The sequence below is a fragment of the Fistularia commersonii genome, chromosome 27, assembly GCF_037954325.1.
Source record: "Fistularia commersonii isolate RoL2024-O1a breed Wild chromosome 27, RoL_Fcom_v1.0, whole genome shotgun sequence".
Classification (NCBI taxonomy): Eukaryota; Metazoa; Chordata; class Actinopteri; order Syngnathiformes; family Fistulariidae; genus Fistularia; species Fistularia commersonii.
In genome coordinates this window covers 2927728-2955123 of record NC_141310.1, presented here as the reverse complement: position 1 = coordinate 2955123, position 27396 = coordinate 2927728, and the positions used below count along the sequence as shown (strand labels likewise).

The following is a 27396-nucleotide window of genomic DNA, read 5'->3' as shown; positions in this document are numbered from 1 at the left end:
TGAGAGTTCCATGCCCATCGGCCTTCCATCACATGGGACGTCTGAGTTTGACAGTATAAAGTCTTTCTTCTGGAACAAAATAAGACCCCTAAGCAATAGTGGATGAGCTGTTAGCAACCACACAGTCCAGGGGGAGGTTATCGTAGTAGTTCACTGTACACAAAGTGTTGGTTAGGGATAAGACGGCGGACAAGTAAGAATACGTTCCCGGATGCTGCAACACTCTTAGTCCTCATTACATTTACCGAAAGAAGTACATATTATGTCTTTTTGAGGGGTAATGTGCATTTTACTTTATAAAAGCATATGTTAAAATGAAAATGCTGACACTGACAGAGGAATAAAATTTTGTTCCTCCTCTCCACGAGTTGTTTCACTGACTTTCGAGTCTCGCCACGGTTCGCCGTTTTCTTTGTCACCCTATTTTGGCTAAAAACCTTGAAAAATCAGAGCAGATGCTGGCACTACCGTCGCTCTATTACGCTTTTGCTCCGCGCAAGAGTTCACGCCGGGGCTTTAAGGTGGCTGGTTCGTCTCCTGTGTGAGTTGTTCATTCACCGGGAGCGTGTTAAGGATTAATTCAAACCCTACTGGAAGAGGACACCATCATTTTCTGCCCTGGCCAAATCAATACACAACATTATTTCCAGTATAGTAGTCAATACGCAACACTTAAGGTGTCTGAGGAAACGGAAGAACACCAATAATTGTTATTAATGCCTCAGATATCCCTAAGCATTGCATTTAAAGCCAGTTCCTATCTAAATAACAATCAGCCTTCACAGACACAAGTTTCTCAACAATGACATTAAAAGTAGTTGATCTATCATCAAGGACTGTAATATAAACTTTAAATATGTCTAAACATACGGCAATTACTCCTTTCATTCACATGTCATGTAGAGACGTAGAAATGTTCACACATCTGGACAATTTAGAGTCTCGCAATGAGGTGCAATACTTTGCCCATTTTTGGTTATTGTTTTACGGAAATGTAGCTAGAAAAAATAAACTCAATTTGTGGACAGAAAGCTCCTTATAGCAATTTGCATCTTTGTCTGCATCAGATAATCGATTGACAGGAAGTTACCGCATCACAAAACGCGTCTATCAAATATCTTTAACGCTTTGCTTTGTGCGCCAGCTGAACAAACGAGATATGTTCTGTCAGAACGCTACGTGCCAGATTCAGCCAATATTGGCTTGCCGTCTGCTGACTCTCCATCCCGAAGAAAGCGTTGACATAGGGAGGCTGAGCAGAAGCGAGAAGAAGCAGCACATGTCAAACGCGTCGTGACGTACCTTTGGGGCTCAGATGAGAAAACTCCTGCTCCCTCAAATTTGACTTCAGCTCCTCAGATGAAATTTCAAATTAGAGGTGTTTTAGACTCATCCTGCATGTTTTACTGTCACTCGTCATCACGCCGGATTTATTTTTCTCAGTTACAGAATACAGGACTGCGCGGCTTTCTGCCTGCAACTTTAGCCATTTTCAGAAATCTCATTAGCACATCAATCATCCGCCGCTGCTTTGGAGTTTTCCAGCAGCCAACAGCTGCTGTGTTGCATCACTGTCACCCTCTGGATCCAGTCCCTCACTCTGTCATATTTATTCCACTTCATATTTATTCAGCCTCCGTCTCTCGAGTGTTCAAAAAGAATAAGACAAAGAAGTTTAACAACGGCGCTGTAAATCTGGGAGGAACAAAAACCCCAAGCTGCGGTCCCGTCTCTCTCTCTCTGGCTTTTCGGCAGTGTCACTAGCGTTCGCATCTGCTGTGGGGGCCATAATGTTACTTTTTCATGCGCGCATCTGAATTTTCTAAACCAAAACCAAACATGTTTGTACATCTGAAGCAGCGCCTCCTGGTCTTGTCTACAGTGGCACTTCCCAACCCTCCTGAACTCTACTGACTTGTACTCAGTTCCAAGTGCGAGACGTTAAATAGACCAAATGACTGAATGTTAAAGACACTGCAAAGTAAAAGATAGTAAAGCATTAGATTTATTCCATTCCCTTGTCGCAATTAACCTTTTAGAATAATATCTTTGGAAGGGTAGCCTACTTTAAATTCAAAATACTGTGGTTGGAGTTTTGTATCATTTTACCCTACCTAAAGCTAAATACAGAAGCAACTTCATTTTTTTTCTGTGTGACTTTCAAAAAGAACAATCGGTTTTGTTTTGTCAGAGACAAGAGTCTGTCACATCCGTCAGATGTTAGCGGCTACAGGAGCCGGTACTATTACCAAGAGCGTACTGGGGAATGTATACAAATAACTGACGTGCTCTGGCCAAAACAAAAACACATCAGCACAAGGGAGACAGTCAGAGAGCCGAAGGTGGCAGTGGGTGCAGTCATTGCAGAAAGTGCAGTGAGCGCCACGGGTCGAGTGAGTGCAGTGGTTACACTGGGTACAGTAGGTGCAGTGGGTCGGATGAGTTTAGCGGATACGGTGAGTACAGTACATGCGGTGGGTGCACTCGGTGCAGGAAGTTCAGTGGGAGTATTTGATGCAATGGGTGCAGTGGGAGCATTAAGTGCAGTGGTTGCAACATTGCCAAGCTCTCAGATGAGAAAGAAAAATGTTTTAAAGCCCGGCTGCTGTTAAATCGGGTTGTTCAAGGTTAAGGAAGCTGCTCACGGATCAAAAGGTTTGAAACAAAAAATGGGGGGCATTGAACTGCTTTTCCACACTATCTGATTTAAAAGGTCTATTACAAACTTTGACCCACTGACCTCTAACTTTTTAGTTTGCAATCACCAATAAACAAACACACAGGCTGATTTTTACTGATTTTTATCCAGATGACAAAAGTTTCACGAGAGTGAAGAGCTCGGCGTGCCGGAATGTTAGAAGTTTGACTCAGGTAGAGAGAGCTACGGCGGAGAGTACCGACAAATCACAACAACTGGGCGGCGAGGGTCAACCGGTGGACATTTTATTCCATATATTTTAGGGCCGATTATAATTATTATACATATTGAATGACACGTCATGAATTTGCTCTGCTCCATATATCAACGTTCAATGCATTATTTCAAGATGACAAACAATGTTTCCACCAACAGGCCCATAATTATTTACCTGCTTGTCATGAATGAGGTGCAGTCCAGGTGTCACTGATCATAGATGGGGGCTGCAGTGTCTCTCATCTCGGCTTTTATTTCAACCAGAAAATGCTCACACAGCGCCGTCATGCAAAACTAATCAGGCCTGTAATGCCCATCTTTCCCAGCTCTAACCTTGACCGCTTTGTAAGCAACTCCAAAGGGGACTTCCCCTGGAAAAAGTGTTTACACTGTGTAACAATAACCATGGTACGCCATGTTCCAACAGCCGTCTAACCCCCGTCATCCCAACCTACTAAGAGCACACTAAAGGGCACCGTCATCCACCTTCTCCAGGTCGAAAAGGCAAAAAGGAAAAGCTTGTAGACAGGATGAACAAACAGTTGTCCATGGGATACTGAGGAGATACAGCAGCCAAGAAAACCTTCAGCAACTCAGCACAAATCTCATCCACAGCCGGGTTTCTTGCCAGAAGTGTAACTTTTTTTGGACTACCTTTGTGGCCTCTGCTAGAGATATGAGCAAAGCTTGTTTGGAATCTTTGTGGGGTATCGATCAAACGCAGGGCGTCTCAAAGCTACTTCCCTCCAAGTTACACCAGGGGAGCGCTGAAGTCCCCTAACAAAAGTAGAGAGTTCTGCAAGTTCCCAGGGGGCGGCAACCCCTCCCCTGCCTCTGTCAGAGGGGAAAAGCGCCCAACGCCATTGAACTCTCTCTGTGACCCGCACTGCTTAACCCCAGGCCCCGATGGCCACCTCTGCTGGTGGTCACATGGAGGTGGCCTATTTTTGCCTTTTAGAGCCTTACCCACATCAGAATATTCACTTGGGTCACGTCTATGTTTGTCAACTTGCAGTGGAAATTCGCCTTTCTCACTGGGAATTCTGAAGCCGCGCCACAAGAGTTGAAATGTGGCGTGTAACCATGGTAACACTGGAAGCTATGCAACTTACAGATGTTAAATATGACCTCAGAATAACCACAGCTTAATATATTTGCAGTTCTGGGAGGCATATTACCATGTTTGCGTCTTGTGCTATTTTCATACCAGAAATGCAATGCAATATCAATACTGATATACACATATGTTATCACTCATATGCTCACAATCACAATTCTACACGACTAGCCGGGAAGCTGGATGGTAATATGTCATGCTTTGTATTCCTTCGGCAGGGCTGCTTCTAGGATTTTTGGAGCCTGCGCAAGATGCCGTTTTGCCAAACTACAATGGATATATTCCTTAAGTTTCCCACAAAGATGAAATTATGCATTATATGTTATTTTCTGTTGGCAGAACAGTCATTGTTTACTTCAATTTGTGTTATCACAGTTCCTCTGAGTAAAATACAAGTAAAACATCCAGAAGATAATGTAACTAGAAATGTGACAAATTTTCTCAAATTATATTCCATAATAAATATTATAATTAATGTGGAAATGAGTGACTGCAAATAACTCAGGCTTTCAGTCTGTTCCCCATTTGTTGATTTAGTTATTTTCTGTATATTTTCACAAATTTTTTTGCAAAACACATTCATTATGTTTTTGTTCATTTTAAATAATTGCCTATTTTTCTGATCGCTTTTGGCCTTATTTCGCTCATTTGAATTCATATTATGCGTTATATTGTTCATTTTCTTGAATATCGTGTTGTGCTGTACTGTGTCACAAAGCTCTATTATCTTGGTTGTTTTGTTCTTACTTGTTAATTTTTCACAATATTTTGTGGCTTTTTGTCATCTTCATTTTCATATCATTGTTTTGGTTTCTCCTCTGTAATTTTTTTAAATGTTCTTTATGCAAGTAAGAGGCCACAAGAAGCCACACAAGATTACAAAGACGCAAGTGCAGTTTTAATCTATTAAGTTTTAGATTAATTGAATTAATCAGGTAATTTAATCACATTTTAGGAGGAGTTACTAATCCACATTCCATTACAATAGGCATTACACAAATATATAATGACATTGTGCATTAGTTCACATTAAGAACCTGTAAACCTCTGTCAAAGGAAAAATCAATTATAAGGTAAGATATGTCATGTGATTTACTTACACCAAACAGTCAACTTCCTGTGAGAGTTTTTCATGCATCTTCTTCTTCTTTTCGATTTTCCTGCACCAGACGGATATATTCCTTCTCAAGCCACGCCGATTCTCCGCAAAACCGTCCAACTGTTGTTTGATTAGAGGATAAATAAAGTTTTCTAATGAGAGAAAGTCCGGCTCATCGCTTCTGATGGGCGCCCTCTAGTGGTGAGGAGGTGCATTGCACCCGCACAGACTTCCTATTTGGAGGAATTTTCCCTCAAATCAGGGAAACATGAAAGGGCTTCTCCAATCTTTCAAACCTGTTTTTTAGCATTGCTCGCACACAGAATTTGTCACCTTGCTAACTTCACTATCGGCATTGAATGTCTTTGCAATAGCGGGGATTTTTTCAGTAGATGACACAGGGCTGTTGTCACATTCGGCGGTGTGTGGACAAACTATACATCCTATCTTCAAAATGACTTACCCTGGAAACACATCTGACCGGCACAGACTGAAGAACTGCAGAACATTAGGAAATCCAAACGAGAAGGCTCTGAATATTAATATTCCATGCAGAACTGAGCGCAATAGTGCTCTCGAGTTAACTGTATTAAAAGGTTTTCAGTGAAGAGATAGAGTGAAGAGAGTTTTCAAAATTAATTTTCATCTGTTAAACCTTGTTTCACTGTCCAAGGCTTTTTTCTGTTTTTTTTCTAGCTGTTTTGTCAAACCTCACATTTCATAGTTATCATACTGATGTGAACTCGGCACAGAGTTCTTTGCTTAGGAGTGACATTCTGACAGAAATTATTATTTTGTAACCATTAGATTGAGCAAATGTCAATTATCAGTCCCTTAGTATGGTTTTTCTTCTTGTCGTTTTGTGAAAAGTATCAATTTCAAAAAGATCAATGAGAGGGAACGCAGTACTTCAGTGCACACAGAATGTCACACAGTGACAACACTTTTACTTACATATAACCGGTGCGTACTTACGCGTCTGGCTACTCCAACGATCTCTTTGGTTAAATAATAGAAAAAAAATAAGTTACTTTCATCATTTCACAATGTATTCAGTGAATACAAAAGCCTTGAGGGCAAAGTACCAGATGCACTGGAGCAGTTACAGCAAGGTAGAACCCCAACAATATTATACACATTGCTTAATTGTATGGCCAAAGGTAAGTGCAGTCTGATTCTCATGGTAAAATGATTTCCTTCTCATTCATGAATTCCCCTCCACAACCTTCCTTGACCACATTTTATTGTGGAGTTAATGAAAAGTGGTTAAGATGGCGGGACAGACTCTCTGGCAAGGATGAACCCAGCTATATTACCGATTAAATATAAATAACATGAAAGACGTTGCCGTCCTACCAACGTCGGAATATGAATGTAGTTTTCTTCCTGGATGATACGGTGCTGGTCTTTAGGTAACTTCCCCGTCGTCTAATACCACTACATCGAATCATCTCCTTCTGTGTTACGCAGAGAATAATCAAAATCAATGCCGGATCGTGACAGTGCGGCTCCCGAAACAACACGTGACTCAGAAAATGATGGAAGAGCATACTTTCCAACAACAATAAAAACTGTAAAAGCTAACAGCAGCGGATCCCTGCTCTGTCACTATTCAGTGTGGCTGCAAATTCAAGTGTATACCTTTTATTTTCTATTTTTTTTAAATTCCCCATCGAAGCCTTGAGTAGCTCACGTCCTCTTAACACACCGTGTATAAAATAATTAAATCCATACATGCAGTTTTTCAAATGAAGGACAACAAATAACAAGCCTCCTTTTTCCAGTTATCAGCCACATGTGGGCTCTGCACACCACTGAAGGTAAGGGACCGCATAAGACAGGGAGCGGATTGTGTGTGTGTGTGTGTGTGTGTGTGTGCGTCTGTGTGAAGGCTGTGTATAACATTCAAAAGTCAATCAAGTGAAGGCCACATCCAACAGAGTAGCAGGGAGAGGAAGAGGGGGAGATGAGAGGAAACACTGCTGAAGTTTCCATTGGGCCTGCTGCGCCCCTAATGCAGCCTTGGATGTAATTGGGTCCCAGAAGGCTTTTCATTATCGAAGGGGGGGGGGGGGGGGGGGCAACAAAACAGAAACGTGCGGTAAAGGGAAAGAAAAGGTCTCGTTTTCGCCCGGCGTCTCCGCCCCGGCGTTGATACGGGATGGCGTTAATTAAAAGAGCGCAGAATGCATCCGAGCTCTCATCAATCTCACTTGCGCGCCCAAGTTTGAGATGACAGCGCCGCTTGTCCCCCAGCTGCCACACAAACAACGTCGGGACCGAGTCGGGGAACGCAAGGTCCCCGCAGGTAGCATTATAAAATCTCAGAGGCAGATTCTTTTAGGGTTCGGTAGGTGTGGCCTTCCTCCCTAATCCGATGGCTCTGCCCTGGAGGCTATTTTAATTCCCTCCATCATTACAGGGACCCTTCCTGGAAAGCTTTTGGTAAAGGTGACTGCTGACATTGTCATTCACAAGGACTATTTCCAAATGTCAGCCCATAGCCGAGATTTGTCTCATTATACTTGGCGGAGTCCATTATATCCGTCTCCTCCTCTGGCTGCCATACTCAATCAAGACTACTTGGAGAATGGTGTGTGAGTGTGTGTGTGTGTGTGGGTCGGTCAAGGGAGCTCTCATAGTCATGCTTATTTGCATAGTTTTACAGTGAGACAAATAAGGACTGACCAACGGCAAGGGAACACAGATGAGGGACTCAGCGATGGAAAGAAAAAGAAAAGCTAGTTGTTGTGCGTTATGTTTGAAGAAATCACAAGCAGGCCAGTGTTTTTTTTTTTTTTTTTTTTTTTTTTGTCATTCCTTTCCAAATTGACGCCAGCAAGCAAGGGGTTTTCAGCTCGAAGACATCAAGAAATGTCAGCGAAACCACACGGAAGACGCCAGAACGCCATCCAGGCTTTTGTTCAACAGTCTTGTGACCTGAAGATTTACATACATCTTCAATAAAGCCAGACACATGATCCACCCACATATAGCTTAGCTTTTCATCTGAGGCATATCAACATCTTTACAGCCGAAGGGTTTCAAAGCCTCAGATCACTCATGGAGATGTGTGACATCTGTGGGTGCGAGAGCCTGAATGAGAGAAGGACGGACCGAGGCTTTTTGTTTCCCTCTGATCAGTTTTCGCTCGACTCGGCTCAGAAATGCGGGGCTGACAACGAAAACAGCCGATCTGGGAATTTCATTATGACCACTTCAGTTTTAGCGGCTGGCAAGATGCTGCCAGGTCTGCCGACGGAATCCGCTCACATTTACACATTTTGTCGCCGCTGCACATGAAACTGTCCAATACAATAAACTATTGGAAGAGCTAATGATAGTGTCTCGCAAAGCCGATTGATGAAGCGATAAAACACCAAAATTGGCAATATTCTTCCGTATCCTGACACGATGTACCGCTTCTCATTGGCTAGCCGGGATAACCGAAAGAAATGATAAAAATCGGAATTTAAAACATGTGACTGGCTTGTTTTTTGATGATAAACTAAAAGCGTCTTTTAGATTCGGTCTGTTAGGACGAGTTAAGTTTTAGGAGCAGACCTCCAAATGAAACTCCGTTTACAAGTTTATGGCCAAACAATCTTTTCAGAAAACACATAAGACATTCCCTTCAGGGTCTGAGAACTGAAATGGAGTTTTAATGAGTTTCTGATGTTTCATGCTAATAAGGTTTAGCAAAAGATTAATGGGAAAATTAGTTTACGATCAGAATCTCTGCCCGGCTGCTCGTTCGGGATTCCGCTCACATTGTATCGTGAAAGCACGTCGCAGAAAGATCCCGTCCTCTAACCCCTCGCCTTTAGTCGGGAAAGTTCGGAGAATAGTTCGGCGACACACACACAAACGGACATCAAGTCCTGCGATGCAAGTTTGTGTACGATTTCATTCGCGCAGCTATATAACCAAAAGAACCGTACACATGCAGACAAGGGAGCGGCCGTATAAATATAAAGTGGAATCACAGCGTGTTAAAAAAATAGCTAACATTTATTTTTGAGTTTTACAAAAGATTGTGGGATAAAAAAGATGGTGTAGCAGTCTCAGTTCTATTTATATATCTATATATTAAGACTAGATCATACCACAACAACCATCAAAATAGTCCGTCCATGTGTTTCGTCACTCCATTTGAATCAGCATGATCGCCTGGGCAGGTCAGCGGGCAGAAGAGAGCACACTATCGAATCAAAGGACAAAATAAAAAATGAAACAGCTGCGTACTCATTCTTAAAAAAAAATAAAAATATCGATTTTTCAAACAATATACCTTATAAGAAATCTGATTAAAAAAAAATAAGGGAAAATCAAAAAATTGATCGCCTGAAGTAAGTGGATGACGTTCTGGAAACAAGAAAAACGAAACACAGAAAAGGGTACATTTGTTTATGTTTATACAGTCAAGTATTGCAGTAGATCTCCGGTGTATGGAGACACTGGTGACACAAGTACAGGTGGAGAGACTGCAGGTCGGTGTGTCGCTCAGACTGTAAATACACACGTGGAATCGAAATGAATTCACTATTTACTATCAGATATTTTGATGACGCTCTGGTGGAAATGACTTGATTCTACCTGAGGCACAATTACAGCGACATCTGTAAAAACGCTTCAGCCGTGACTACGCGTGGTAACGATTACCGGTGAACACACGAAAACAACAAAGCCACCCGCTCTTCCTCCTCGAGGAGGAGCAGAAAAAACGACTGCCGGCTGATGGGAGACCAAAAGGTTCGATGTCTCTGCCTTATACAAGTTCTCTCTCTAGTGGTTTGCAGGTGAACTGCAGGTCTTGGAGACATGCTGAGGAGAGGAATCGAGGGGAGGGGGGTTGGTGCAGGCCTGCAGGAGATGCATGGGAGCTAATGCAGCCTGGCGGGCTCAGACTCCCCTGGAGGTGTTTCACAGTCCAAAGCGGGAAGGAGTGCGCCTGGGCGTCATGGGTGCTTCTTCTCTTCGCCCTGGCGTACAGATTTTCAGCCCTCTGAAAAGCGAGAGCGAGATCCGGCAGTTATTAGAAGTGCAAAGTTTGAATCGCGGTTGGTTTAATCACGGCTGAGTTTGAACTCCAGTCTTCAGCATCTTTACCATTAAACACCTGTGATTAAAAAAAAAAAAAAAAAAAAGACAGATGGGACGACTGACCCGACCAGCTCCACGTGACAGCGAAGACAGCTGGACCGGGCCGAGAGTGATAATGAAGTCTGTGACAGTGTCATCCATCATCTTTAATTACAGCGAGCTTGACACCCCTGACACACACTGCCCACGTTTCCTTCATCTCGCAGTCGGCACACACCTGCAGCAGTTCCAGCCATCAGGCCATAACCCCCTCCTGTCACAGCGTTCCATCTCTCTCTCGCTCTCACTTTCCGCCCCCCCACAAAAGACACCAGCTCCAGCCAGTTTAAACGCAGCAGCTGGACACAGGTGGACATGAATAGTTTCTCTGTGCGAGGATTTGCATTACGTCTTGAAGAAGCCGGCGATAAATTGGGGTTGTGATCACTATTCATTACTGATAAGCATTGTGTAGTAAATGGTCCAATTTTCAATAATTTGGCAATTTTTTCCAAAAAGCGAGCGGGGGAGGGCGGCGGTCCCTTGCGTTCTCTTTATGAGTGATGGTAGCCTCGGCGCACCAGGTGATTTACTTCACATCCCAAGCGAGGTTCAGACAATTTCGAAATGATTTTGGATACATGCAGGAGGGAGCTCAGCAGGCGGATATATCGGTACCTCAAATTTATAGAAGTATATAGTCAAAAGAATTCTTTGTAGTTATAGGATGTTATATTGTTTCATCTTATTTTATGTTTCGGTCACAGTGAAGCGAGGAGGAGATGCCCGTGAGGCTCGCTGGAGGACAAAGGCAGCCCAGAGCCCGTGGGGGGGGGGGAACACATTCATTATCACAAATCCAACTTTCCCTACTTAAATCTAATTCTTAATCCCATTCCTCGAGTGTGAATATTTCCAACAGATTTCCCACCGACGCGGTCACACAAACTTAGATAGATAAACCAGCTTATTAATTACAATAAAAGTCCTTTTTTTTCAAATTTGTCTTTATAACCTTATTTCTCTCTATAAGCTCACAAATGGGTGTGAAATTAATTTTTTGGTCTAATTTGAAAATGAACGTTCTCCCCTCCCCCCCCCCCACGTTCTCCGCTCGGCTATGGCACAATTTAAATTGCTGCAGTAATGGGGGTCAGCCAGGAGTCAATATTATTTCTTTTTGTCTCGTCTGGAGGGACCAGAGGTGAGAAAAGCTCATCATGAAGGGTGAGAGAGTGGGAGGAGGGAGGGGTGGAGATATGGATTGGCAGCGACGTAGGTAAATTAAATGTTTCTATCTTGACTATGTATGGAAAATGAGGGCCACGGGGGGGCCGCCGTCGGTGGAAGCTGTGGCTGCGATGGCGACGACTCACTTAACGCTGCCGGAGTTGCTCTTTCTCTCCTGCTCGTCTCGCCGAGCTCGCAGCTGCTCCTCTGCGAGTGCCATCTCCTCCTCCATGTTGCTGATCTCCTCCTTGGCTCGGCGGCGGTTCTCCTGCGGAAGCAACAGCGATGGACAGATTAGCGAAGGACAGGTTGAGTTTGACATCACTGGCTATCCTGAGTTTGGCATGTTGGCCAATGTGGCCTTTTTGTTATTTTCTCCATCAAAATGGAAATGGGTGGAGCTGGAGAGAAATGGGCAGGGGTTGCAGCTCAGGTGCTATATATGCTTCTCATCAGGCTTTAACAATCCTTAGTCGTGTAAAAAAACTCAGGTTTATTTGCTGGACTTCTGATGTATTTGATAAGCAGATGAGAAAAAAGCTTGTGAATCCGCCGCATTTTCATCTTTTTGCCATGGTCTACCATCTCTGGCTGCTCTAGTAATTATTAACACATGAAACTGGACTCCCCCACCCCATCAGTTTCACTGTGAGGTAACTGTCCGTCCAGCCAGATGGAGCAAAGAGGGGGCACTGCAGGGAAATCTGATCCGTTTTGTCCTGTTGTCAATTTGCAGTCCCTCGAAACGACGTTACGCATTTGTCAATCAACTGACTGTATGTGAGTGAGGGCAGGGGCTGCAGGGCACAGGATCCGGAGCTGGGATTAGTCAAACTCTTCTTTCACTGCTTTATGGCCGGCAAGCCATCAGTGCTGCCTAGGGCATGTTTCCAAAAAAAAAAAGAACACCCCCCCCCCTTATCTTTGTCTCGCTCTGTGCCGGCTCCTGAAGGAAACATGTGGCTCTTTGTTCACCCGTCACTCACTAACTGAAAATGACACTAATGAGAGTTGTGAGGGTTGAAATGAAACACAAAGGTTTGCCTGCCTGCCCGAGTGCTGGAGCGATGAGCCGAATGCGGTAACTTTCACAGAGCCTACAGGTGCAGCCCACATTTGGTGTGAGCGACTCGCAGAAAATGCGGATGGTAACGTGATCAAATGTCGTCCAAATACATATGCTCAAATCTAATCCGCAGCTAGATTGATCTTACCTGTCGGCTCTTTCCCGCATGTTTGATGCTATAAAACATGGGCCCCAGTTCTGCCAGCCACTCTCCATCCACCGCCGTCACGCATTGCATGTACTCCTACAAAGCCAAAACATTTTAAGATAAAAATCACAATCGAGGATCCGGATTTTTCCAAATTCCACCTACAACGCGGTGAGCTTGTTTTACCTTGGTGGTCATGACCAGCTCGTGGTAGATGATGTAGTCGGGGGTATAGCCCATACCGAACAGGGAGCTGGTGGGATGCAGGTGGCAGGGCATGCCCGTCCTCACGTTCACGTACTCGCCGATACCCTGGGAGCAGACACGATCATTTAAAGATAGTCAGCCAGAGGTTTGGGATAAACATATTTTAAGGATATTTCAGAAGTGCTATTGTTTTCCAAATGCTGTTTCAAATTCCCCCTCTTTCGATTTTTTTTTTATGCTGCGTTGTTAAGCCAAGGCCAGAGGAGATCTGAAATGACAATTTAATTACCCTGCTACGAATCTACTGTCAGCCATTGCCTCGAGACAGGACATGTTAAATGAGGGAAAAAATAAGAAATACCTTCAGCTTGGCAGCCTGGTGGAAGTAAGCGGCGCAGATGCACTTCCTGATGACGTCCCAGTCCGAGCCGCAGGAGATCAGGCTCATCCTCTGCTGCACCATGATGTCCTTCAGCTGGGAGCGCACCTCACGCACCTGCACCGCAAACAGAGACAGGAAGAGATACAGCCTTGGGGGACTTTTAAACTGAATACATTTCTGTTAGCCTGTCCACTGAAGCACGAACAATTAATAATAGAATAATAGGAATACATCTCTTCTGGCTTGCAAATAAGCATTAATAGTCTTTTGATTTTAGGTTTTGTAACACAATATTAGCATACAAAATAAGTCAGCCATGAAAATTTGCCATGGCAAAAGACCAAAACAAAAAAACAACCATATCGCTAGGTTTGCTCTGAATTATTTGCAATCATAACATGGGTCCTGTCATTCACTTATCCGTAGAAGGGAATTTTTAATATTACACAGTAAATTTGGAAACCTCTACTTAGATACACTTGGGATGCCAAACAAACTGACTTTTAATTTAGAAAGATAATAGATTGTCTTCTCATAGCTACTTCAGAAATGCTGGATTTATTAATTTCTTTCTATTTTCATATTTTTCATTTCATCCCGGTCTGTAGAATCTGACCTTGCGCATGGCTTTGGTGTGGATGAAGTGCTCGTTGCACCAGATGCCGGAGTAGTTGTTGTTCTTCCACTGCGTGTACACGTTGAGGTATGTGAGGTGGTCGCTCTCTGGCACGGAGAACTTCTCCCGCACCTGGTCGCTCTCCTCTTCGCGTCCCTGCGGGAAGAAATACCGCATGTTTTTGGCAAGCCAATAAAACACATATATGAGATATGAAACTTTATAAAACTCTTAATAGGATCCCTCTAACACATCAGAACCAATAGCCCGATCTTGAGGCTTGTCTCGGTTACGGAAACCTGTCAAAAGTTTCCGGAGTCTGTGTCCGTCTGACACTACCAGTATTAAGGACACATTCGGACACTTCGAATGACATTTTTAATAGCAAACAGTTTCAATTGCATTGTACCTTTGGCCTGTAAAAGATGGCTGGCACGGAGAGCATGGAGACGATGATGAGGATGTCTGCGCTGCATCCCATATCGCAGGACACGATCAGCATCTTGGATAGGGCTGGATCCAGGGGGAACTCCACCATCATCCTCCCTGTTGGTGTCAGAGCCCCTGTGCATGTAAAAGAAAATAAAAAGAGAGAGAGCAAGCGGAAGTTATAAAACACTGAAACGTGGAGGACGAAATGAGCAGGCTAGCTTCTCTTCCATCAGGAGCCTGGCGCCATGAAGGAGAAGCCGGCATTATATGACACTTATTTGTCTGTCACTGTGAAAGAGGAGGATGAACTGCTGACAGTTAAGAATACTTACAGCAAAAGAAGGAGCAAGATCAAAAACTTTGCCGGTTCTGATATAAATGATTAGACGACAGAGTCTAAGAAGCTTACGGAGGGGAAAAACCAGAGAAGCAGAGCAGCCAGTTTGGGGCAGGTAAGCCTTAATCAGAGATAATCTGCTGTTAACACACCATACAGGGAATCATCAAAAGCACCCGCCCCCCCCCTTATCCCCAAATCCCTAAATCCTTCGGAATCTGGCTAAGGATGAGACAGAAATGAGGCCCAACGAGTAAAATCAAACACGGGATCAGTTACCAGGCAATTACTCTGACGGCTAGACCCGCAATTGCCTCACCACGGGCCCGTTTGCAGTGTCGGCATCATCTTTGGTAGGAGCCAATCTGCCTGTGTTGGTGGCGTTGGAGACGCCGGGCAGCGGCTTATAACGGAGCTGCAGGCTTTTGAAATAGTGTGAGTCGCCAGCACACAAAACCCTCTGAAACGGATCTGTCTAAAGAGCAGCAGGATTGGCGAAATTTGGAGTCATACCAAAAATGCGAGTGACGTTTATCTTTCTTTAACTTTCCACATTCTACTCTTTATCAAGGGAATGAAACAGGGGAATGTTTGATCGCCCAGCTCAATTAAAAGGCCGGCCTCTTAAACCCATGACTAACCAAACGCTAGACTACTGTACAAAGTACGAGAAATTACTGGATATAACAATCTAGAAATTGTTTGAATTTACCATTTGGGATTATGTTTCAGCAAATTTGTTTTTGTCTATCTGAAGTGTTTGCGCTCGAAATGATGTTGGTTATTTCAAGGGGAAGTGGAGTGCAGGCTTAAAAATATTGGACAAGGATGACTGTTCTTAATCCTACTTTAATTCAATTAAAACTCAAAAGGCATGTGTCTAGCTGTCCATTTTAAATTACAATTATTTTTTCATAGACACTGTGTTCAATATAATATCAGCAGCTCAGACAAAACAACTAATTTGATGTTGGTGGCTCATAATAATTGCAAATCAGTCTGCTGCCTTTTCAGTTCAATTTTTGCTGCATAATCCTCATTACACTCCAGGACTTCTAATGGGTTTCCCCCTTCACACGCCACACACCTGTGTTATCCAGCGCTCCCAGGATCCACAGCTGGTACATGGAGTTGAGCATGTTGTCCTCGGGTGGGGGATCCATGAAGTGGAACAGAAGCAAATCCTGAACGCCCAGGGACTTCAGGAGCAGGACGACGTTAGCCAAGTTAGTCCTCTGAATCTCCGGTATGGTGGTGGTCAGCATTTCGTTCTTGTAGGCACTCTGAGTGTAAAGTCTGAAGAGAGGAGACGGACATGAAATGGCGGGTGGTTATTTCTCTTAAGCGGGGATAACACAAGAATGTTAAATTTTATATTTTATATTCTTAAGTATTCTTACAAACTCACACGCAAAGCACCGTCTTTGTCATGAACACAGTTAGCCACCCTGTCACTCAACTCTCCTCCCTCCCCCTGTGGAAGAGGACAGGTGCCCTTACCTGAAACACTGCCCCGGTCCAGTGCGCCCTGCTCTGCCGGCACGCTGGTTCGCATTTGCTTGGCTGATTGGATAAACTTGGAGGGCGTCCATTCCAATGCGAGGATTGAACACCTTGGGATAATTGAAAATCAGAAAGTGTCAGTTTGGTGAAAATGGGAAAAGGCGGACATGACGTAAAGCGCCGAAAGGGGAGAGGGTACCTTCAGTTTGCAGAATCCCGCATCCACGACGAACATGATTCCGTCCACGGTGAGTGACGTCTCTGCAATGTTTGTAGCCACAATGCATTTCCTGACGCCGTCGGGGGCCTGGTCAGGTGTAGGAAGAGAGGTTATCATTAGAAAACAAGCTTTACGTGGAAAAACGAGGGTACACGAAAAGAAAATGTAAGAATCTTATACATATTATGAGGTGCGATTACCTTCTGAAAGATCTTGGCCTGGAGATCGGAAGGCAGCTGAGAGTAAATGGGCAGCACGGCGAGAGCAGGAGCATTTTCCAAATCCTCTAGTCGCTCTACAATCTGATCAGATGTCACCTGCGAGAAAGTAATCACACAACTATGTGAGGTTGAATATTGTTATTTGAATAACTTAACTTTATTAGATCAAGTTACTGGTGAAAACATGATTGAGCCACCAGGAGGTGTTGTGAAATTAATTGATATTATCGCTTAAAAAAAAGAGGCCCACTGATCAACTTGTCACAATGTTGCGAGGAGCTAAATGGAAGGTTAAGGTTAACCTTCAAATTGTATTTATGGGACATACTGATTGCACTTTCCTGAGCTAAATCTGATTTACGGATTTTTATATTCCTTTTTCTTTTACTAATCTGTCAAGTCAAATTTTCCTTCCCGTAAATCTATAGATTTAGCACGAACTAAAGCAAACCTCAGGATGAATAGCTGCTGGTCTTCATACTCTACTTAATCTAACATTGTAGAAATCCCTGAAAGAAAGCTGGCACAACAGATCAATACAACAAGGTCACAATTGATCGTATTTGTATCAGACATTGTGCGTTAGAATAACTAACACCAGAGGGCTGCAACACTTTCCAATGTCAGGAGAGGCTGGTAGGGTGTTCTGCATGACGGTGAGTACCGGTAGGTTGGTTTTGTTACTCCACTGCCACCTGCCACACATTTATGAAGCTCTTCATTAGCAAAATATTTCCTCTTCACTCATAATTATGGACTCCCAGTGCCAAACCCAGCCTGGCGTGAGCATGAAGTCAACCAACATGATGCCCACATTTGTAAATTACAGAGGTGAGGAATCAGTTCAGCTCTTGCAGAACTGGAGTAGCCTTACAAAAAGTCTGAGATAACTAATGCAAGCCTTTTTAGCATTTATTCACAGAGGACTATTTGAGAGCCCATTCTCTGATACTAGGTGTCATATCTCTCACCTCAATATCCTCTTGTCCAGGCATGAAGATGAGGATGTCTCCAGTCATCCCACTGAGATGGATCTGCAGGGCTTGTTTCACTGCTGCCTCCACGTAGTCCTCCTGAGGAGTCTGAATGGAAAAAAGTACAGCAAACATTGTCACAGGTTCAAGAGAAAACCTCTAAACAACAACGAAAGAAATTTCTGCTCAATTTCCTAAAGTATTTCTGACTCTGATTCTAATTGCCGGCAACAAGATCTTTTTCCAAACACTTTGGTTAACAATAAGACAACTGGCAGCTTAAAATTTACCTGTAGCCATTTCTGTAAAAAAAAAACAAAAAAAAAGCAAAGTCTGCTGAAAAGCAGCGGCAGGATTTTCTCTTGCAAGGACACACGATTTCAGTAAAAAGTGTGTTTTGAGTAACCTTTCAGCTTTATTAACCTGGTGCCATATTATGCCCGGGAATGGAGACGCTGCACACTGCTTTCTACAATTAGCCATTTATAGTATTAAATTAATAGATTATTAAATTATTCATTTATTCATAAGACTGCACATCTGTCCTCATCTGGTGGAATATCATGCGGCCTCTTCTGTACCTGTATGGTCTGTGATACAGTGAATGACATTATAAACTATTGAGTAGCCATGGCAGCACCATGGAAACACTATCACATTGACAGATCTGCAAGGAAAATTTGCAGTTTGTCCTTAAAGAGTGCTCATTTCCAAATCTCATGTTCTCATTCTGCACCCCACTTTGGTTATAGTCATTAGTTTTACAAGCGACGACAGCTGCTTTAGAAATGACTATTGCTCGGCATTAGACTTGAGTGGAAGCAACTTGACTGAAAGCCTTAGCCTAAATGTTTCAGCAAGTACGGGGAGGGGGGAGAAATAACAAAGAGAAACACACATACCTTACTAAACAAGATGTCGACGGGAAAAGTTCTTCCCGGAATGTGGAATATGGGGACATTGCCAAAAAATGCTGCAAATTTGTCGGAGTCCATAGTTGCAGAAGTAACTATAAGCTTTAAATCTGTCCGCCTGGATACAACCTAGCAGGGAATATGAGAGAACTAAAATAAGCTGCATGTTATAATGTCACACTTGGCTTGAATGAAACAACCCATAATGTGTTTTTTTAACAGTGTCCCCCAGTAGGAAGTCCATCTGCATCAACTGACCTCTCGAAGCAGGCCGAACAGCACGTCTGTGTTCAGGGAACGTTCGTGGGCTTCATCCATGATAACAGCACTGTAGTGATCCAGGTCTGACTCCCTCAGTGACTCCCTGAGCAGGATACCGTCTGTCATGTACTTTATCAGTGTTTTCTCGCATGTGCAGTCCTCAAACCGAATGGCGTAGCCCACCTACGGGGAAACAAAGATTTTCCACAGAAAATAGTCACATGGCCTTGACTTAACCACTGTTTGGTGTAGCAAATCGTCTCAGACACTGCTAAACCCATAAGATGCGGTTCCTCTTTTATCCACCAGATGGTAGTATTACACTGCTCTGCGGAGCCTCAAACTGAGCAGTAAGCAGAAGAATGAAGCAATAAATAAAAAACTATTTTAACACACTCTTCATTATGCCACACAATCTGCAATATAAGAGATATTTTCTTTTCATCCAAGGCTTATCATTTCAAACTTCACGGTCATATTCTTCACAAACCTTAGATAAAGAAACTGTACACAGAGGTAGAGTGCTGCCGGAGGCGGGCCATGCTGTCTCACCTCCTCTCCCAGATTGGTGCCGATCTCCTCGCTGACTCTCTTGGCCACACTCATGGCCGCCACTCTTCGGGGCTGAGTGCAACCCACCATGCCATAGCTAGTGTAGCCATCCTCGTGAAGGTACTGGGTCAGCTGAGTGGTCTTTCCACTGCCTGTCTCGCCAACCACGATGACTATACTGTTGTCCCTTAGGATGGCCAGATGACATACATTGTTATATACTCCTTATCAAGACATATCTGTTTATTAGAACTACATCATCTGAATGGGTATTGATACCTTATGATGTTAAGCAGTTGCTGTCTGACAGCAAAGATGGGTAAATACTGTCTTTGTTCCAGGATGCTCTTCTTCTTTGCGAACTCACTGCTGGCGACGCTCTTCTCTTTCATGTGGTCTGCAAATTTCTGTTCTGCTCTATAACGTAGACAGAAAACAAACAGCGGCAATTACTAAGGCAAGTAAGAACCCAAAGCCGTGAAAGTAAACACCACGCGTTTAGAAACCGAGTGAAATATACCATCCACCAACCTGTAGTCTACTTTGCCATCCTCTCCGACTACTTTGCCTGCAGACGTGTCTTCCTCCTCCTCCTTCTTAATACCCATGATATCCCCCAACTTGGTGCCTGCCAATTCCCAATGCTTGTGCTGTGCCTGTCAAAATAAATTGTTCGGACGTAAGGGTTAAATTAGTTACATCATCGGACGTGAGAGATAAATAAAATGCTCAGTCTTTAACTTAACACAGATGAGGTCGGTAAACCACAGGTCACACGTGCTCGCCTGGCTGATGCTGATTTGTGGACAAAATGCCATCTCATGACCAGGTGAGACAATCATGCATATATTATTTATGGAGGTGATGATGCCAGACAGCCCTGACATTATCAAGCAGGCTTAGGCAAACCAACCAATCCCATTAACATTTCTCAGGAAAGTATGGAGGTGACCTACTAGAGTATTAGTATTTTACCACACCACACCACAAAGTTTAATCCGACAGAAATATAAATATTTGGAAGAACTTCTTGTAAATCAATCATTCAGCTCAAACAGACAATATTCATATCTTTGGGTAATGATGTAAATAGAATAAGATGCAGCCATAATATTTGATTTGATGATCTTAATAGGAACAAGGTCTCAGTCAAGGGAAAGCAATGATCATATTAAAACATGGCATGTTTCATTTTTAATAGCACTGCCAAAGTTGAACTTGCACACTTGTTACATCCTGTTGGAATTTTCACAATATATCACAACACATGCAGCTGTCAAACCCCTTCACACCACATGGGCCTGCTAGCATGTGTGACTCAGTATGGCACATATGCATGATAAGTCGAGAGTCAGCTAGATAGATGATGTAGGAGACGTTAGGTGACTGGGATGCTGTGAATCATTGAGTAGACTATGCTTGCATCTTGGAAAGTTAATTATCAATTGAAAATTCTATAAACATCTGCTTTAGTCACCTTAAATGAAACACTGTTGTAATTGGAATTAAATAATTTACGTAATAGCAGTCAGTTGTTGCACAACTCTATTCCTACTACAAGCGGAAGACTCAATAAAAAAATCTCCTGGATCAATCTGGATCAAGTGTCAGGGGGAATCCATAGCATTTCACTCTGTTGTTCACATTAAAGGTGACAGAGATGGGTTGGAAAAACAATAGAGAAAGAAAAACAAAACACAACCCCCCCCCATACACACACACACACACACACACACACACACACACACACACACACACACACACACACACACACACACACACACACACACACACACACAGATCTCAAAGTTCAAATGCACAATATTGGGGTGTGAGTGATAGATGATCAAGCTTTGTAAAGCCTTGACAAACCTTTCTAAAACCTTATTGTAGTAAGAAGCCCCCGTCAGAACCATGGTCATTAACCATCTGCCTGTATGTTCAGAAGATAAGCGACATGCTATTGCTCAACCTTTCCAATAGTTTTTATTTTAACCCGTGTTTGGTGAAATTTGGTGAATGATTCAACATACCTTCTTGCGCTCTTTCTGCTCGCGATGTTTCCGAACAAGCTGACTGCCCTTCCGGGAAATGATGGCCAAGTCAGAGGTTGCGTCTTTCACAGGTATGACAGGCTCAGGCTGCAAACAGGTATAGCAAAATTACAAGTCATAAGCACAAACATCAAAGTGCATAGTTTCAAAAAACATGATTGTCAGTAAATATTTCAAAAATAGCTTATCTGATGGAGGTGCTCCTGACCTAAACTGTCAAAGACCATGCTTCTTATCTGCTATAAGCGTGGCACATAAAATGTAGCCAAGACAAACATGTTCAAAAATATTTTTTTATAATTATTTAGTCATAGCCCACCAGTTGAAGAACAATTTATCTCGGCCTCACAAACCTGTTTCGTGAATACTATTCTCCCATCCAGGAAGGGGGGGACCAGGTTGTGGACAAGTAGATGAACCTTTGCAGCATTATCCTCTTCAAAGTCTACATCCACCTCCAGCCTCTGCACCACACCACTGGTCAGCATACGGTTGGTCTCCCACCTTTCATTGTCCTAAAATACACAAAACCTCGTTAAAAAAAAACACATCAGCAAAAACAAAGATAATGGTGCAAAGTGCTGGATGATGTTGTGGATGAGATATCTGTGTCATACCTCGTTGATCTGACGTCTCTGGGCAGATATTCGCTTCTGTGTCTGTTTCTGAAGAATCTGCTCCCTCTTCTTGACATATTCATCAGACGTGGAAGTGAAGGGGTTGTGGAACTCATCATAGCCTTCATCCATCATGTACCAATCTCTGTCTGCTTGCTGCAAACAGTGTAACTGTTAGCAACATCTGAAGCAAAGCTATAATTGGAACTTTAGTTATGATGCAGGATTTGAAGGTTGTTACAGCTTGATCGTGCCACCTACCTTCTGGTCTTCTTCCCACTGCTCTTTCTCAGACTCATTTTCAAATGAGATGCCTCCATTGCCATCTTTTCTCCCTGACATTGGAAAAAAATAAACTCTTAAGTAAAATGTATATGGCACCATTTCTATACCACTCACAGTCGTTAAGTTCCCAATTCAGGTCGATTATGGTCTGCTTCTTGCTTAAGGAGGACTTTTCTGCATTCACAGATTGATAGCAGAGCCCTGCTTTTCCAGTTATGCGTACCATGGGGTTGTTCATGCTTGTCTTGACTTTTCGATGTCCTACAAACACCCAGAGGGAAGCTTAATATTACCTTTTCCTTGTGATAATCGTGGAGTAGAGCCCGAATGCTTTCTTTCATTGGCCCACTCGTTGTACTTGTAGGACGGGGTAGGCAGTGGTGTGTCAGAAGTGTAACGACCTCTGATCGATCTAAAACACAAGAGGGGAAAAGGGGCATATTATCAGATTCATCAGATACAAGTCTGACAAACACAATGCAACAATAAGCATATGGCTATACATCATTAAAAATGTTTATGATGCGAAGTAAAAAAATGTATTCAAGGAAATGCAAAGCATGTGCGAAATCATGATTATATGATGCTGATATATTTTCATGAACGATGAACACCGGCTACCTGTCCCTTCTTTCACTCTCTCTGCCTGACAGATGGATACGCTCTGAGCGGTCGGATTCTCTTGTAGACGGAGCTGGAGACGGAGACTCCCACTGGGAAATCCGTAAACTTCCATAACCACTGTCGTCTTCGTCCCAGTTGGAGCGGGAGGGCGTGAAACCATCTGTGCACACATGAGGCAGCTTAGTTAACCAGAGTCAAGATGGGTGTTTTGATCCAATCATGCCTCGAATCCATGGATGCAAATCGGAAAAAAAAACATCCACGCTACCTCTGGGGCGTTGCTGTGGTGTGTGAGGTTCATCCCGCTTGGTCCCCCGGCTGATGCGATCTGACCATCCATCTCTCTGGTGCTCACTGCGCTCAGAATGGTGTGACCGGCTGCTGCTACGGCTATAACTGCTCTCTCTATCGTCTGAAAATGGGAAACAGCAGTCATTATATTATTCCCACCATCAGCCACTCTCTCGCTTTCTCGCTCTATATTCATATACAGTATATATAAATAAAATCACAATGTGAACCTTTCTTGTTTGTCTGCATTGTTTTTATTGATGCCACTTCTTCCTTTGTTGTGTGCTTCATCCTGCAGGTAAAGTCTGCCCACTTTGCGCTTTTACATTATGAGTTGTGTGGCGCAGGGGGTAGAGCAATCGTCTGGTTCGATTCCAGACTCCTCCTAATGTTCCCTGTCACTGGTGGACAGCCGCCTAATGCTCATGGTTAATCCATGATGGGTTAATTGCAGAAAACGAATATCCCTTCGGGCATTAATAAAGGATAAATTATAATGATCATCTTCCTAGTTCATCTCACGATCCAAATTTAACCAGATTCCTGGTCTGGTTCAACAATACATACCACAGGTGCTTTTCAAGTGTTTCAATCTTTAAATCATCTAGAAGTTATGCTCATGGTGGTCACCTCTATAACGTTTTGCTGCTCTATGTGTCTTCAATTAAAAAGATTTGACAGATATTTAGCTTTAAGCAGTGGAGTGGAGCTGCCGTATTTTAAGTGTCCTCTAAACATTAAACCTACTGTTGTCACAGAAATGATCATAGCTTTACTCCTAACACACTGATAGTCAAGCCTGTTTGCAACTACTGTTAATTCCGGACTACAGAGCGCACCCATATATAGGCCGCACCTAATCACTTTTATAAGAATACAGAAATTGTCCATAAATAAGCCCCACTAGTCTATAAGCCCCCAGGTTTCCCCGTCGAAATATGAGATATTACTGCAGCAGGATGTTACAGGAAAGATTTTTTTGAAAACTTTCAATAAAATACATGACGGCAACATCTATAACTACCGGTATATACCGCAAATGTTTTTTTTCAGAACAGATACTGAAAATGAGTGCTGCAGCTCTATTTCCTTCCTGGACAGCCAGACTGATCGCTTTCAGCTGGAAAGCCGCATCAAATGCGTTTCTGCGCATCTTTTTCATGATGGGGGTGTGTGCAAAAAGCTGATCTGAAGAATTATCATAAATGCGAGCAGGTTTGCCTATAGTTTCATTTGTCCACCGTGACGGTGTTAGCAGACGAAAGCTTACCCTAATTACCCTATAAAAATCCATACATTAGCCACGTTGTTGTAAAAGCCTAAATAATTTTTCCCTCAGCCGCAGGGAATCTTCAATCTTTGTAGTTACAGCTAACAGTTAAGACAATTCATATTTCATTGTATTTCTTATTCTTCCTCCTTTCTACTATTATCTATTACTGTTATGTTTTTTACTTGAAACTCTGGCACAACAATTTCCTTCGGGATTAATAAAGTTGTTCTCATCTCATCTCATCTCATTTCTCAAAGCGTGTGAAAAAAGTAGCGGCTTATATAGCAGGATTTACGGAATTAAATGTTTGTGTGTAAACTATTATAATAATAATCCCATTTATCATTGATCAGTTTCCAAACAAATTCACTCACACATGGAAGGCTGTATCCACTGAATATCTACAATTTTCACTGGATCAAAGATGTTGCTAGACCAGGGGTTGGCAACCTTTAACACCCAAAGGGGCATTTGGACCCAGTTTCCATGGAAAAGAAAACACTGGGAGCCGCAGTTACTTTTTGACGTTTAAAATAAAGGTACCGGTGTATGTATTGCTTTTTCATATTTTGCCTACCTGTGGTTTAAAGTCTCGACAAATTGATGGCGTCTTGGCGGGTATACCGGCTTCCGCGAGTGTGATATATATTTTGAGCGTCGAAAAATAATAGATATAATTTTATTTCAATATTTCAAGATCACAACAATCTTTCAATTTAGAACGAACATTAAAAAAAGGAACTAACGCAAATAAAATACACTTCAATTAAATACTTATAATTTATTTTCCCAAGCCGCTCGGAGCCGCAGGGTAAGGATGAAACTGCCGCATACGGCTCCAGAGCCACGGGTTGCCGACCCCTGCGCTAGACCATCATGTGAGGATATTACATTAATTTACTGTACCTGTCACAACAAACGAAACAATCTTGATCATAAGAATCACCTCTTTCGCTCCGTCGTTCTCTGCCCTTATCTCTACTTCTTTCTCTTCTTTCCTTGCTTTTGTCCTCTTTGGAGGAGGCATAGACTCCAAGCTCACGCTTGTCTTTCTCTCTCTGTTGGTGTCGGCGACGGAACTCCTCGCTGACCCCTCCAGGACTTGAAGGCGTCTCTGAGCCAGTTGTACGATACTTCCTGCTGGCAAGACCAGCATTTCAGATAAGTCATCCAAGAGTAAATGAATAAAAGCAACTTAATTTAATAAGATTTCTAGCTATTTTTAAAACATTGCACAGCGGCCAGTTTTGTTTTAATGATTAAAAGGACTGTCTGTGGCATACAAATCATTTTACACTGTCAGTGACTAACGACAATTTACCAAGAACATTTGTTGGATTTTTCCATTCATTTATCATCTGTTAATTTACTTAACTTACCTTTCTTTCTTTGACTGTTTACTGTTTTCATCATCTTCGTCATCTGACCCAGAATCACTTTTACCTTCCTCCCAGTCTTTGTAGGAGGAAACCTTTGATTTCTTTCGATTACTTTCATCATCATTGGCATCTGCCGGCTCCTTACTCTCCCGCTCCTTCCTTTTCTGGGCCGCCAGCAGATCTAGGCCCAGCAGAGAGGTGCGCGGAGTTGGAGCTCGAAAAACATGGGGCTCTGCAGTGGCACTCTTCTTCTTCACTATCAGTCCTCCAACTTGAGCGGTTGAATCTGTCCCTTCCAGCCTGTGCATGGATTCATCATCATCCATTATCTGTTTGCAGGGGGAAAATGCGTGTTATTAGACAAAATATAATTTCGCAATAACATGGTATGACAAAATAATCTGCACAACCTCTATTGAGTAAAGGTTGGACACCTGACACTTCAGTGCATTTTGGCGGTTCATTTCAGTTCCGGGTTTACAGTCTAGCACTCAGATACATTGATTTTTTTTTAATTGATTTTCAAAAAAAGGACGCCCAAGCAGGCCTTCCTATTATGAACACATCGTAACGGAGACTTCTGATATTACGGGTTTGTAATAAGAGTCTTGCACAATGTTACATAAACCGCTAGAGCCTTGCGACAAGGCAAACGTATAAAAAGTCGTGGGTGGGGAGTCTGAATCTGTATGTGAAAACATTAAGAAGGGAGATCTACCTTGGCGGCTGCTAGCTAGTTCAAGAGCTAACAGTGCAGTCTCGAAAGGGCCGGGCAACAAAAAGCTCCGTATCTTCTTTTTTCTTTAAGCCTTTAAGTGTAGAAACTCTCTTATGGAGTTAATACGTCCTCGATACACTGTTTAAAGTTTAAACCGCAGCTCGCGTAAAGTCAACGCATTTATTTACAGACAAGGGAGCAGCCATTGCTATCCCAGGATCCTGTTGACAATGACGTAACCAGAAGGACCTTTTGGGTTGACGTCACCAGCGCCGTGCGTCGATGCGAATTGTCGTAGAGGTGAAACCGCTGAATTGCAAGTATGGTGTCCGCAGTGTACCAAAACAGGTTAGGCGTTTTATTTTCACAATCAAGAAAACGAACAGCGGAGTGACAATTGTGATGTTATCTAGTTTTATTTAATGTAGGGTAATCATATTAAATAACACCAACTAGAACCTTACTCCACTTAGGATAATAATGATAATAATGATAATTATACGTTTAATTATAATTATAATTATAATCATAATTATATTAATAGTAATAATAATAGTAGGATGCACAGCAGAAGATGGATGGATGGATGGATGGATGGATGGATAGATGGATGGATGGATGGATGGATGGATGGATGGATGGATGGATGGATGGATGGATGCTACTACTACTACTACAAATAATAATAATAATAATAATAGGATAAGCAGCAGACGATGGATGGATGGATGGATGGATGGATGGATGGATGGATGGATGGATGGATGGATGGATGGATGGCTACCACTACTATTACTACTACTACTAATGATGATAATAAATTCTCCAAACACTTCTGCAAAAACAATTCAAAGCTATTCCATTAACTTACATGACTTAT

At 42.8% G+C, this 27396-nt stretch overlaps 1 protein-coding gene across 2 annotated transcripts; it reads right to left on the bottom strand.

The window, feature by feature from the left end:
• Positions 1-9528: 9528 nt before the first annotated feature.
• On the bottom strand, positions 9529-26649 carry dhx38 (DEAH (Asp-Glu-Ala-His) box polypeptide 38). 2 transcript variants are annotated; one of them, XM_086174725.1, is made up of 27 exons: positions 26517-26649; positions 25799-26127; positions 25366-25559; positions 23124-23267; positions 22853-23015; positions 22525-22643; positions 22208-22281; positions 21947-22102; positions 21683-21844; positions 21309-21416; positions 19807-19931; positions 19555-19692; positions 19276-19462; positions 18721-18906; positions 18451-18591; positions 17546-17656; positions 16554-16670; positions 16333-16440; positions 16131-16243; positions 15718-15926; positions 14271-14425; positions 13862-14017; positions 13225-13359; positions 12843-12968; positions 12657-12752; positions 11589-11710; positions 9529-10135 (listed from the first exon to the last, which is right to left on the bottom strand). In XM_086174725.1, exons 2-27 carry the CDS (start codon positions 26122-26124, stop codon positions 10054-10056), a joined length of 3753 nt encoding a protein of 1250 aa, XP_086030851.1. In that variant the 5' UTR covers positions 26125-26127; positions 26517-26649; the 3' UTR covers positions 9529-10053. The 2 variants fall into 2 exon arrangements, with proteins under 2 accessions (XP_086030851.1, XP_086030852.1); XM_086174726.1 differs by having other exon boundaries at positions 25366-25556.
• Between the last annotated feature and the right edge of the window lie 747 nt (positions 26650-27396).

Excerpts from the sequence above, each read along its gene's own strand:
- dhx38 (XM_086174725.1), bottom strand. The coding sequence starts at position 26,124 with ATGGATGATGATGAATCCATGCACAGGCTGGAAGGGACAGATTCAACC. Across the intron at positions 23,016-23,123 it reads ACCACAGCAACGCCCCAGAG|ATGGTTTCACGCCCTCCCGC; the intron begins GTAGCGTGGATG and ends ATGTGTGCACAG. Across the intron at positions 14,018-14,270 it reads CCATCTTTTACAGGCCAAAG|GGACGCGAAGAGGAGAGCGA; the intron begins GTACAATGCAAT and ends TTCTTCCCGCAG.